The 12,666-nt window shown below is 48.9% G+C and overlaps 1 protein-coding gene across 1 annotated transcript in view; it reads left to right on the forward strand.

Moving 5' to 3' along the window:
* MYPN (myopalladin) overlaps positions 1 to 12,666 on the forward strand; it is a 2,267,856-nt gene that overhangs the window by 344,984 nt on the left and 1,910,206 nt on the right. Inside the window, exon 3 of the mRNA XM_086922400.1 lies at positions 6,671 to 6,846. Coding sequence (XP_086778526.1) covers positions 6,671 to 6,846 — 176 coding nt within the window. The remainder of the gene's footprint in view (positions 1 to 6,670; positions 6,847 to 12,666) is intronic.

The following is a 12,666-nucleotide window of genomic DNA, read 5'->3' on the forward strand; positions in this document are numbered from 1 at the left end:
AGATTAAGCAAGCTTAATACCCAGAGTTGCAGAGTGTGAACCTGTGATTAGAGGGGGCACCGAAGCGAGAATTATCGAGTCCGTGGACAATTGGGCTCCAGACCCTGCCGCGTCGGGAATTGAATCCTGGTCCCGGGTCTGACCTCTGCTTCAGGGTATGCCTCCTCTAACCAGTGAGCCACACTTCAGTGAGCCTACATATTATAATCCTAACTGACTCAGGGAACTTGCTAGACATTCGAGTTTAGTGTGCCTGAACTCAGAATGATAAAATACATCTTTTAGTGACGTTGATTTTAACATTCTGTGTTTGAAAATAACACTTTTAGAAAGTAGGTATTTTCTTGTCTAACTGTCCAAGCCTGCCTCTTCTAGGTTGTGTATTCTTTGTCTGGAGTTTTGAGTGACAGGGCTGGGGGATTCCAGGAGACAGAATGAGTCAGCCCAGTGGTGAATAGAGAGATCTGCATCTAGATGGGAGGGAGGAGTTGCACCTGGGACCTGAATAGGGCGGTGCCTTCCCTCCACAATGCCGGCTCCACCTCCTGTGGTACGGCTGATGTCTCTGCCCAGAAATGTGAATGAAGAGAAGGAATCATGTCAACAAAGTGCTCCAGGGCTGTGCTTTCCCCTCACAATGCTGGCTCATCCTCCTGTGGGGCGTCTGATGTTTCTGCCCTGCACTGTGAAAGGAAAGAAGAAGTCATGTCAACAGAGTGCTCCAGAACTGGTTTGGACTGGGCAAGTGCCTCTCTGCCCTCAGAGAACAAAGGATTTTGGGGTATAAATATTGGGACACTGATCCCAAGAAATAAGATCACTTTTGGACAAATAAGAAGAAACCTTTGCTGAGGAGAGTAACCTGACGAAACTGAGGAGAGACTATCCCTAAGCTGAAGTACTGCTTGGGGGACTGGCCTGCAGTGGTTGCCTGACTGCCAAAGTGATGAGAAAGGGACTTTGTGTACTTTCATCAACTTGTATGGATCTTCAAGAGCTTGAAACAGAGCTTGCCTCCTGCAGAAGTCTCAAGGCCAACAGACTTCAACCCCCAGCTCCCCAGAGTTCCTTGGGAAGGGCCTGCTGCTGTGTTGGGCCTTCTGAGGAACTGCGTGTCACAAGGAGCTGAAAGCGCGACTCAAGAGGAAGAAGCGTGTCGCAGTTGCTGCTCCTGCCTCGAATCCTGGATGTCGCTGCTGTAGCTGTCGTATTGCACCGCATCGAGAGAAGTGTCTCGCAACGAAGGAGAAGCGTGTCACCATCGCTGCTGCTGCCGTTGCATCTTGGATGTCGCTGCTGTAGCTGTCGTATTGCACCACATCAAGAAAAGCGCCTCGCATCCACGGAGAAGTGTGCCACCGTCGGAGCTGCTGTCGTCGCATCTTGGATGTCGCCGCTGTAGTTGTTGCATTGTGCGGAAGCGTCTCGCAACTTTGGAACAGAGTGTCGCAGCCGAAGCTGCTGTCCTCGCATCGCGGAACAAGTGTGTCGCTGCTGCAGATGACGATTCGAATCTAGACTTCTCGCATCATCGAAGAAGCGTGCCACATCTGGAAGATCTTCACATCTTTATTTCTTTACACCGGAACTTTGCCGCATTTCCATCGCTGCAACACTTTTGTTGTAGAAGCGTGACGCATCTTAAGGTACATTGGCTTAAAGTTTCGCATTTTAAGAACTGAACAGAACTGAGCTAAAACTGCCATTTTAAGTACAGTATTGTGGATGTTTGTGGTTTATGGTCTTGTGTTAAATCTATATAAAGAATAATTATTTTTTATATAAAACCTATGTGATGTCCATCTGTAGTGTTGTCACTGGATTACTGTATGTGGTCACAAATGCTTTACACACTGCCTCTGAGATAAGCCTGCCTGCTCGTGCCAAGCTACCAAGGGGGTGAGCGAGTTATTTTAGGAGTTTACCCCCTTACCCTGACTAGAGGCAAGGGTCCCTATTTGTCACAAGTACCTACCTGTGTCCACTAAAGACCCCCAAATCTAACCGAGTAGGAGTAAAAAACAGAGAAGAGTAATGTCTCTTATCGTCCTTTCTTTGTCTTTTATTCAAAACAAGCGTCCAGCCACACGTGTTTCGTCGTATGGGGATGACTCTTCGACTTCTTCAGGACTGATCAGATCTGTATGTAAAGTTTTCAATTGCTTCTCTGCCGGGGATAATTCTGACCCAGCTGGTCAATTATTCCTCTATTCTCATAAACTCAAATGTAATCTCCAAAGGTAAATCTTAACATTTTTGTCAGCTGTATGCTCCTTTATTATTATGGTCGAGCCATCAAAGTAGACCAACATTATATGTTAGGCCGATGTGAGCCGTAAAATCTGGAGCAAGCACGTTGTCGATCCGATCCGGCACCGGGTACACGTTCTGTACCGGATACTTCCCCAGCTGCTATTGTTTGATTTCTTGGTAGTGAGTAAAGTAGAGAATTTGGGCAGAGTGATACTCTCAAGGCTTGAGGAATGGGCACTGGGGAATAAAGCATTGTCTGACATGCAGTTTGGGTTTCGTCCTTGCTTAGGTCCTGTGGAATAGTGCCTTCATCTACAAATTATCACTTAAAAATATATCAGGTCAGAAAAACGTGCTATGAACCTGGCTTTTATGGATCCCATATGTGCCGTTGACACCCCTCAGTGCCCCAAACTCTTGGACAAAATGGAGGGCATGGGTATAGAAAAGGCTTTGATAGATTTGCTTCACCAGTTAAATTGGCGCAAAGATACGGTTTAGCAGTGAGGGTGAACTCTCTCCTTCATTAAATTCTACTGAAGGTGTATGTCTGCCCCATATTTGTTCTTTCTTTATATCAACAGTTGTAAGAATTTTTAACGCTAAGTGGCGAAAGATCAGACAAAGCTAGGGTCCAATTTAGTCCCAATGTTAATATTAGGGTGACCAACCGTCCGTAAAATTTCACGAACCATCCGTAATTTGGACCCCACGTCCGTTGTCTGTGAGGATCCTTTTTACAGACGCCTTTCGTCTGTAATTATGGCCATTGTAGGGAGCAGCACTGCTCCCTGCGATAAGCCTCAGCCCCCCAATGGGGCCGCCTTGCACTCCTCTTAGAGCACAAGAACAGCCCCACACCGCCCATTGTCATTTTGTATGCGGCTGATTTCCAGATACAGAAGACAATCGGGCAGTTTGGCTGTTAAAGCATGTGGCGGGCTCATCCTGCTTCAGTGTACAGCAGGGCACTCTGTTAGATGGATACAAGGTAAATCATCCGTTCGGCAACGTGAGAAAACTGTTTATATAAAGAAGAATGTGAAACAAGTTAAAAGGAAAGGCCTGGAGTTCTTTCACTGTCTCATCATTTTAGAACTCACGCATTTTCAATATTATGTTCAACAAAGCCATGGTTGCTGCTTTTTTATTTTAAGCAACTAACAACCATTGACAAAGCCAATAGTCCTGGCTTGTTGTTGGTGTAACAATACTTGATGTATTATATATCTGGATGCAATGACAGAAACAACATAATACCAGTCGGGCGGAACACTATGCTAAGAACAGGTTTTTAGCCTAGGTGGTTTAAGCCATGCCCTTAATTACATTGAACACCCCTTTGAAGAGACCCCACAGTTTTTGACCCCACTTAAAGCCCTGGAAATAACACCATGTCACAGTCTTCTCATGTCCTGGCACTGTGCATCATGCATGACTTCTAAGTTTTCAGACGTGCATGGCTTCCAAGTTTTCAGATTGCCTATGTGCAGGGGCATAGTGAACCACCCTACCCCCACCCCACCCCTTGCATTAGGAACTACAGCAAGGTGAAGTTCTTGATGGGCCTCTTCTGTCTGATACTCTGCAGACAAAGGTTCAGCTCTTAATGGGAAAAGGTGGGTGAGTAAATAAGTGAAGGAATGTATGAATGGCTGGATGGATTAGTGAAAGGATGAATGGATGAATGAAAGAAAGGATGGATGAATGAGTGAGTAGAAGGATGGAGAAAAGGTAAATAGATGGATGTAGGGGGGAAGTGTAGATGGATGGGTAAAATGGTGGATGGGTGATTGAAAGGATGGATGGATTATTGAAAGGGTAGATGATGGGTGAGTGAATGGGTGGATAGATGGATTGATGAATTGATAATTGAAAGGGTGAATGGATGGATGGATGAGTGAAAGGGTGGATGTAAGGATTGATGGGTGAGTGAAAGGGGGTTAGATGGACAAAATGATGGATAGATGAGTGAAGAAGTGAAAGGGTGGATGGATGAGAGAACGGATTGATGAGTAATAAGGTCAATGGATGGATTCATGAATGGATGGGTGGAAGTATGGATGGATAAGTGAAATGGGGATGGAGAGAGAAAGGGAGGATGAATGACTGAAAGGTAGAATGGGTGGAAGGATAAGTGGGTGGGTTGATGAGTAAATGAAAGGATGGCTGGATAGGTGAAAGGGTAAATGGCTGGATGGATGAGTGAATAGATGGGTGGGTGGAAGAGTGGATGGATGAGTGTACAGATGGAAGGGGTGCAAGGGTGGATGGATGATTAATAGATGGATGAGTGCAAGGATGGATGGAGGGATGGATGAGTGAAATGATGGATGGAGGGATACATGGTGTATAGGTTTACAAATGGTTGAATACGTTTAGACATATATGGGCACACAGATGGAAGAACAGCATGAATTGTGAAAGACTGAATGATAGATAAAAGAATTATTATAACTTGTAGCACCCATTATCTTAAGTAACATTTCCTATACATTGACTTTCACGTTTATATGAGTCATTGTCTCAATATAATATGTGTGTGATGTAAAGCACTCCAACACCCTGCCCTACATACTTGGGATGAGTAACTCTATAAATGAAATTAAATACACGCGAGACGGTCTATGTTAACATGAGGGGCATCATTGGAGGGTGGTAGCAAGGCGGAACTGGCCGGACCGGGCATCGGGTGTTTCCCTGGGAGGCTGGAAAGGGGGGCGGTTTTGTTACTGGGGGCTGGCACTGCAAAGTTCCTTGTATATCCAGTAGTTTTCAATGAACAATAAAAGCAGCCTCACGTATATTCAGGTCTGGTTCACCATTGTCTAGTGACTAATGCACCTGCTGGAGCGAGATGCGAGTTTTGAATCGTCTAAGGTAGCAAGCTGCAGGCATACTGAAAAACTCTAAAATGCACGATTGTCTCAACCTAATATAAAATTATTTTGCTTTGTACTTAAGTGGTTGCCCATTTGCTTACTTATATCCTATTGTGTGACCTCCTCTGACATGTCTGTAAAACTTACCTTTTGCCTGAAGTTTTATACTGAATTTTGACCTCCTGTCCTGAATTTTTACACTCACCTTCCTGAATTTGCACCCATGCCAGTTGGTCGCTCTAATTATTATATACTTACAATGCTGTGTTATTGGCCAAAAATGCTAGTGGGCTTTAGATTCTTCTTGATGTACTTTCATTCCATGAATGATCTGGGACTGAAAACGAATCTCTCAAAGTATTTTGTTATGAAATGTTAGCCTAAGCATTCCAAATAAAAGACATTTTATTTGGCTGGGGAGAAAGTGGCCAAAGTCCACAATTTTACATATTTGGGCATCCCAATAGATACAGCAAATAATTAGAAGTTTCTTTAAAAAATAGGTATCTCTAATTCCAGAGGTCCATCGGTGGAGTGTGAGGGTCTCCAGATGTTGGCCAAATACAAAAGGCGGCAAATTTGGATGAGGGTGTGGAGTAATCCAGAAACCTATGTCACTAGAGCTGTGATTTATGATTGTCTTGCCTTCGACCGGGCATCTCATATCATGATGGTTGGCATTCATTTAGCAAACCTTTAGTGACCTGGAGGTCCTAGAACTGTATGCTAAGCCAGAGGGGAATTTAATTCTTTAAATTCGTTAGACATGGTAAAATGGCAGTTATTTAAATGGCGCCACAAAACCCGTAGGGAGGAAAGACAAGCAACACTCTGGAACACAGCTTTAAGATCCGCCCGAGAAGCTTATTTAGCATTCGTTTTCAATGCATGGAATAGGTTTCTTCTCACAAGGCTGTGCTTTAACCTTGACCATTTTTCTGTTAGCCTTTCCTATACAAGGCTCCTAGTTTTCAAATCTCCCTATGTGCCCCTTTGATCTATTCCAGGCAAAGAACTACGCACTTAATATTATTTTGGACTCTCTACACTTCTTACCGCAAACGTATATGGGCTCTGCTTCTACGCTGCGATGCAAGCTTTTGACATGATAAAAAAGCCATTTTATTCCAACAGCAAATGGGTAGCTTGCCGGTCTGATATGAGGGCGGGGGAGGATGTGTGTCATTTTATAAAATTCTCGCTGACAACAACGAACAGAAACTGATTCGGTACAATGTACTCTGGCTGGCTGGCCTGTTTTTACTAATGTTCTCTCGTATGACGCATGTATTGTTATTAATTTAACTCAGGATAGTATTGACTGGTGCAAAGTGTTTTTAAGAATGTCATTTGAGTTTATTTTTATCCTTTTAACTTTCTTTTAATATGGCCTTATTTGTGTATTGTTGGTGGTGTGCACTTTTATGGCTATTTTATTTTTAGCGTAAGAAATTTGATTTGATGATAATGATGACTGCTAGATTGTTTAGTTTGTAAGGTTGTTTTTACTGACATGATAAAAATATGTCTTACAGCTGGTACTGTGAGGGAAAAGAGCTTGAAAACTCACCGGATATTCAAATCATGCAAGATGGAAATGTGCACTCCTTGGTTATTTCTGAGGCTTTTCAAGAAGATACAGGACGTTATTCCTGCTTTGCATCAAACATCCACGGTACAGATTCAACATCTGCTGAGATTTACATAGAAGGTAATTCTAAATATGTTCGGCACGAACAGGACGTTGTGAATGATATTTTTCTAAGGTGTATAATGTTGGAAGACTTCTTCGAGATGGTATTTCCAATATAGTAGGGACTATTTTTGTGTTACTAGGCAGTAGCTGGTAAATATTTGGAATACAAGTTGTCAAACTGATCTGAGTATTTTAGAAAATAACAGTAGTTACTAACCCTGTGACAAACAAATGGGTCCATTTCCAGATATTGGTTTAGGTATGGTTTTTTATTTATTTATTGTGCTATTTTTTATTGCATGATCAAGGTTATATAGTTGCAGCAGAAATTAATAAAAAAGTAGTTTGCCATTGTTACAGTAGTCATGGATAACATTACAGCATAAACCATTCATCTAGGCTTTTACCTTCATAGGAATGTTCTATTACTTACCGGTAATCTTCATTACTCCAGGTCCCGTTGTCCTCGTCCCATTCATTTACATATTGGAGATAACCATCTCCCGACAGAAAAAAAGAGCAGAGGCATGCTGGGACCCTAATACTTCCCCTCCCATCGAGAGTACATAAGCAGTACCTACCCAGCATCCCATCTGTACAACCAAGCCCAGACAGGAAGGCCGGCTGCCCGGGAGGGAGGGGCGCATGAATGGGACGAGGACAGAAGGGACCTGGAGTAATGAAGATTACCGGTAAGTAATAGAACATTACCCCCAGGTCCCTTATGTCCTCGTCCCATTCATTTACATATTGGAGAATACCAAAGCAGAAAACCGACCTTCCTCACCCACAAGCAACCCAGGGAACCACAACAAAAGCAGCAACCTAAGGGAGCACTGGGAAGGAGGAAAAGGATAACTGCAGGAAACAACCAGCCCAGAACAGGACAGCAGGGCCAAAACAAGGACCGGAGACAACCCAGAAAAACAGAAGGCCAGAGCCCCAACAAGGAGGCCGCCAACCAGAGAAACCGGAGGCAGGGCAACCGGAACAAAGACCCACAGAACACGGCCAAGCAACCCACCGGACAAGGCCGCCCAGCCCAGAACCACCGGGAAGGCACACAGGACACGCCAGCCACAAAGACACAGAGCAAACCGCAACAGCCCCAAAGAAGGCCAACAGAGCACAGGCACAAGCACTGAGACCAACAAGGAAGGAGGAAAGCATATGTCCAAAATCGGCCCACCCCACCAAAACAAACGACCCGGCCCCAGAGAGCCCAGAGCAGGCGCCTAACAGGAGCAAGACCCCAACCGAACAGAAAGACAGGCAAGGGGAAAGAAAACCAGAAAACCCCAGGAGGCCAAAACAAAAAAAAAACACAGAGAAGGAGGCCACCAGCCCAAACAGGAAGGACACCAAACCCATAAAAGCAGAGAATAGGAGGCCAACCCAAAGACCACACCACAGAGACCAGCCCCAGAAGGAACCAGCTGACAGCCGACCAGCAAGGAGAGGCTAACAAGACCGGAAACCAACAACGAACAAGCCCAACAAGGGCGGGGACAGAGCCACCGGCCACAACCCCAAGAAAACCCCGAACCCCAAAAGGGAGAGAGAGCAGGGCATGAAGGAAGGCCAGAGCAACTGGGAACAACCAGCAGCCCCCAAACCAGGAAACAACCAGGCAGGAACCCACCGAACCACAGAGGGCAGACAAAAACAGTCTCTCACACGGCAGAGAACCGCACAGCAACTCACACCCAGCCCAAGCACGCAGCAAGGCCAGGAGCAGCCGAAAAAAGAAATGGCCCCAGGGCGCACAACACCCAGACCAAAATGTCACAAGGCCCAACCCCAGCAACACCGGAGAGGAGCCAAGAAAACAGCAAAAACCAGGGCAACAAACTCCCAATAGGAGCTAGGAAGCCTGGACCAGAGCCCAGCAAGCCGATGACACTGGAGGACCCGCAGGCCCAACCAAACCCAGGAAGGAGCCCACGCAGCGCCAAGCCAAGAGCAAAGGGCAGGGAGAAACAGAAAACCCCCAGCACACCACTGCCAGACCAGAAATAAGCCAGAAAACGAAACAGAAGAACGTGCCAATGCAGAAGCCGCAGAGAAGGCAATGGGCCAAGCAGCAGGAAAACCCCAGACAACCCGCAGCCAGGAGGGAGAACCCCACAGGGGCAAGAGCACCACAAAACCGCACCTCAACCAGAGAGGGGCGGGATGACACCCAAACAGACACCCCCCAGGAACAAAAACCAGAGGAAGCAAGAGAGAAGCGAGCCAGGACAACAGAACCAGGAAAGGACCAGGAACGCCCAGCAAAACACACCCCAGGGCAGGCCGAAAAGGACTGCACAGCCACAAAGTCAAGGAGACACAGCTCGAGGCCACCCTGGACCAGCAGGAAGCCGTCAAACCCGGAGTTACAGGACCCCACACAGGCCCCAACACAGGCGAAACAAGCCCGGGAAGAGAACAAACAACAGGAGAAGGCCCAAAAGGACCCACCAGGATACGGCCACAACCACACAGCGCCCCGCCAGGACACAAAAGAGAGCCCAGGCCAGGACGCAGAGCCCAAAAAGCAACAAACCAGCCACACAAAACCCCGCAAGAGCCGAAAAAGCCCCAGCAGACACCCACCCAGGCACCCACCACGGGAAACAGAGGAGACCAGAACCACCCTGGAATCAAACGCACCAGAGCACAGACAGACCAAGAAACCAACAGCACCCGGCAGCGTCTCCGGAGGAACAGTAGAACAGAAGAGGGGAAACAGGCGCCATGCCAAGGACACCGTAGCAGCGATAGACAGCCAGGCTCAAACAGCAGCGGCACGAATCCCAGGGACCAAAAGGCGAACCGCCCCCGGAAACAACCCGGGGGGGACCCCAAGGAAAGGAAGAGCAGACGCCTAACCACACCAGGCAAAAAACCAGGCGGGCGGACAGGAAACACTGGAAACAAGCCAATGGCAAGCACAGGGAGAGCCAGGGCAGGAGCAAATAAAAACAGAAGCAGCCAGACCCCAGAAGCAACCCAAGCACACAGAAAGCCCAGGGACAAACACCCGAAGCCCCAGGCCGGAGCAAAGGAGAACAGAACAGCAGCACGCATGGCAGCACGAGCCACCCAGGTGCAGGCAGAGGAGGCAGAGAGCCCCAGGCACGACACCAGGAAGCCACAAGAGGAACCAGGTGCAGCCCAAGGGACAGGGGAACCAGGAGACCCCACGCACCAAACCCTAACCAACCACGCAGAAGCCAGGAAGCGAAGGTGAACACCCAGAACCCATAGCAGAGAGCAGAGGCCACAACACAACAGCCAGCCCGCAGCGGAGGCAAGGCCACTCAAAAAGGGGCGGACAAACACAGGGACTCATCACACCCAAGGTGAGCCCACGACACTCGCACCCACAACACCCCGAAGCAGGACAACAGAGGGCCAGCAAGGAAAGTGGGAAAACTCCAGGCAGGACCAACAGGAACCCAGGAGAGCCAAAAGGACCCTCCCGCAGCCGCCCAAGGAGCAGGAACCCTGACCCACCACCCACCAGGGGCAGGGAGGAGCCGCAGAGGAACCCGAAGGAGAGAGGACCAGAAGCGCACCCCAACAGGCCGCCGCTGAGGAAGTAAAGGCTACACCGACACAAGAGCAGCAGAGGACAAGGCGCAAGCAAGCAGGCAGGGAGACCCCAGCAACACAGGGAACCCCAGGAGCAAGCACAGACAGAGCCATCGAAAAAAAGGAACCAGCCACCACAGAGGTGACAGGAACCCACACCAACCCAAGGCAGGCCACCAAACAGAAGAGCGAATGCCAACAGCCCAGAGAAGCAACAAATGACCTCAACAGAGGGGAGAACCCCCCAACAAGGCCCGAAATAAAACGCATAAGCATGCGTGGCCAGGAACAGAGGCACCACCCGAAGGCAGCAACCCAAAGGGAGAATGCCCATGGCAGAAACAGAAAACACCCACTACGCAGACCACGGGAGGAGAGCAGAGAAGCGGAGCCGGAACAGGTAGCGGCGGGCCACACCACACAAGCCACCCGACCGAGGGCCACCAGAAACCAGGGAAAAAACCGCAACCACCCCCCAGACCACACACCGCAGGCGGGGGCGGAGGCCAGAGCCTGGAGCAACCGGGCAGAACAGAGAAGCACAGCCCTAATCAATGCTGCACCCGAACTGGGCAGAGCACGCCAGGAGCAGTGCGAGGGAGAGGAGCCTGTAGCATGTGAACCAAGAAGGAGGAGGAGAGCAGCCCTGACACGAAGCTCCCCGAGAGGAGCAGCGTACCCAAAGAAGCACAGCCTCCACCAAGGTGCAACCAACCAGGGCAACAGACGCCGGAGCCCGGAGACCGCAGCAAGGCACCCGCGAGGAGCATACCAGCCCCATCAGGAAGCACCCCAAGCTTAGCTGGCAGACGGCACAGAAAGCTCACTCAAGGAAAGGCAGCAAAAAAAAACTGGCAGCAAGGCAGCAGCCAGAAGGAGCGCCCCACCACCATAGGCACAAACCCCGGCAGTAGGAGAAGGACCCGCACACACAGCCGGTAAACTGGCAGAAGGCGGATCAAGGAGCCATGCACCCCAACCCCACCAGAGCCAGGCAGCCCAAGCGAAGAGCAAACCAGCAGCACAGCGCCAGCAAGCCATGTGCGCCTCGTCGTCACAGTACATAGTGCGCAGCCACCATATAATACAAAAGAACCAACATAGAACATTGCGAAGGCATTGTCAGGAGCCGAACCCACGTCCTGTGCCACCAGAGGCAGAGAAGCACCATTGTGCTATAGTTCTTTGGAAGAACCCCCGCCGGACAGGGACCTGCCACACAAAAAGGCAGAAGAAGGATCCACGCAATGGAGGAAAGTGGCCCACACTCAAGACTAAGAAAGGAGCCGGTGGCGAAACCCAAACCCATGCAGCGCAGGGGCCCGCTACACCAAAGCCACGGGATGCAACGTTGGGAGCTGCCTACAGAACGGAGTAGGCACCACCAGCGGGAAAAAGAAAAGACCAACAATCACACACAAGGCCGTTATTTTCAGCATGTTCGCAGAAGCAACGAAAACCGCTATGCAGGACTTACCCGGGACGGAGGCCAGCGCAACACACTCCATATCGCCAACAAGGGCCCCCTTCACACCAGCTCAAGTCGCACCATAGGAACCACACCAGGGCCGGGCAGACAATCAGGAGCAAACACAGCATGTCTTCCACTCAGCCAGGAACCAGGAAGACGCGCTCCATGACCAGGATGAGACCCGGTGGCCGGCGCACCAGATGCAAAAGGCCGGTGCACCCAAGAAGCCATAATCCAGGAAGAAACCAGCCTCCCAGCAAGCCCGGCAGGCCAGGAGGTAGGACATCCAACACCCCGACCGATCAGCCAGGCAGCGGGACGGGGAGTACCAAGAAAGGGAAGCCACTCAAGCCCAGCAGGAGCAGCACCAGCAACCACAGCAAACTTCTGTTGACAGACAGAAAAAAAAAAACAGACGGGATGCTGGGTAGGTACTGCTTATGTACTCCAGGTGGGAGGGGCAGTTTAAGGGTCCCAGCATGCCTCTGCTCTTTTTTTCTGTCGGGAGATGGTTATCTCCAATATGTAAATGAATGGGACGAGGATATAAGGGACCTGTGGTAATGTGTGTGTTATGAGCCTTGGTTGGTAAAAACAAAAAAAAGGCTGATAGTGGAGGAAAGGTGTAGGAAGCTTGCTTTTTATATAGTGTACCAAAATGAGGTACACTATGTAGAAAGTCCAGACAACCCTTATTGGCTTACAGGACTTAAATTAATAATCGCAAATGATTTTTTGTGGTAGTGTGGACGAGCAGTTTATGTTTGTCAGAGGGTAGTGTAAGC

Source organism: Lissotriton vulgaris, chromosome 5 (genome assembly GCF_964263255.1).
Source record: "Lissotriton vulgaris chromosome 5, aLisVul1.2, whole genome shotgun sequence".
Taxonomy (NCBI): domain Eukaryota; kingdom Metazoa; phylum Chordata; class Amphibia; order Caudata; family Salamandridae; genus Lissotriton; species Lissotriton vulgaris.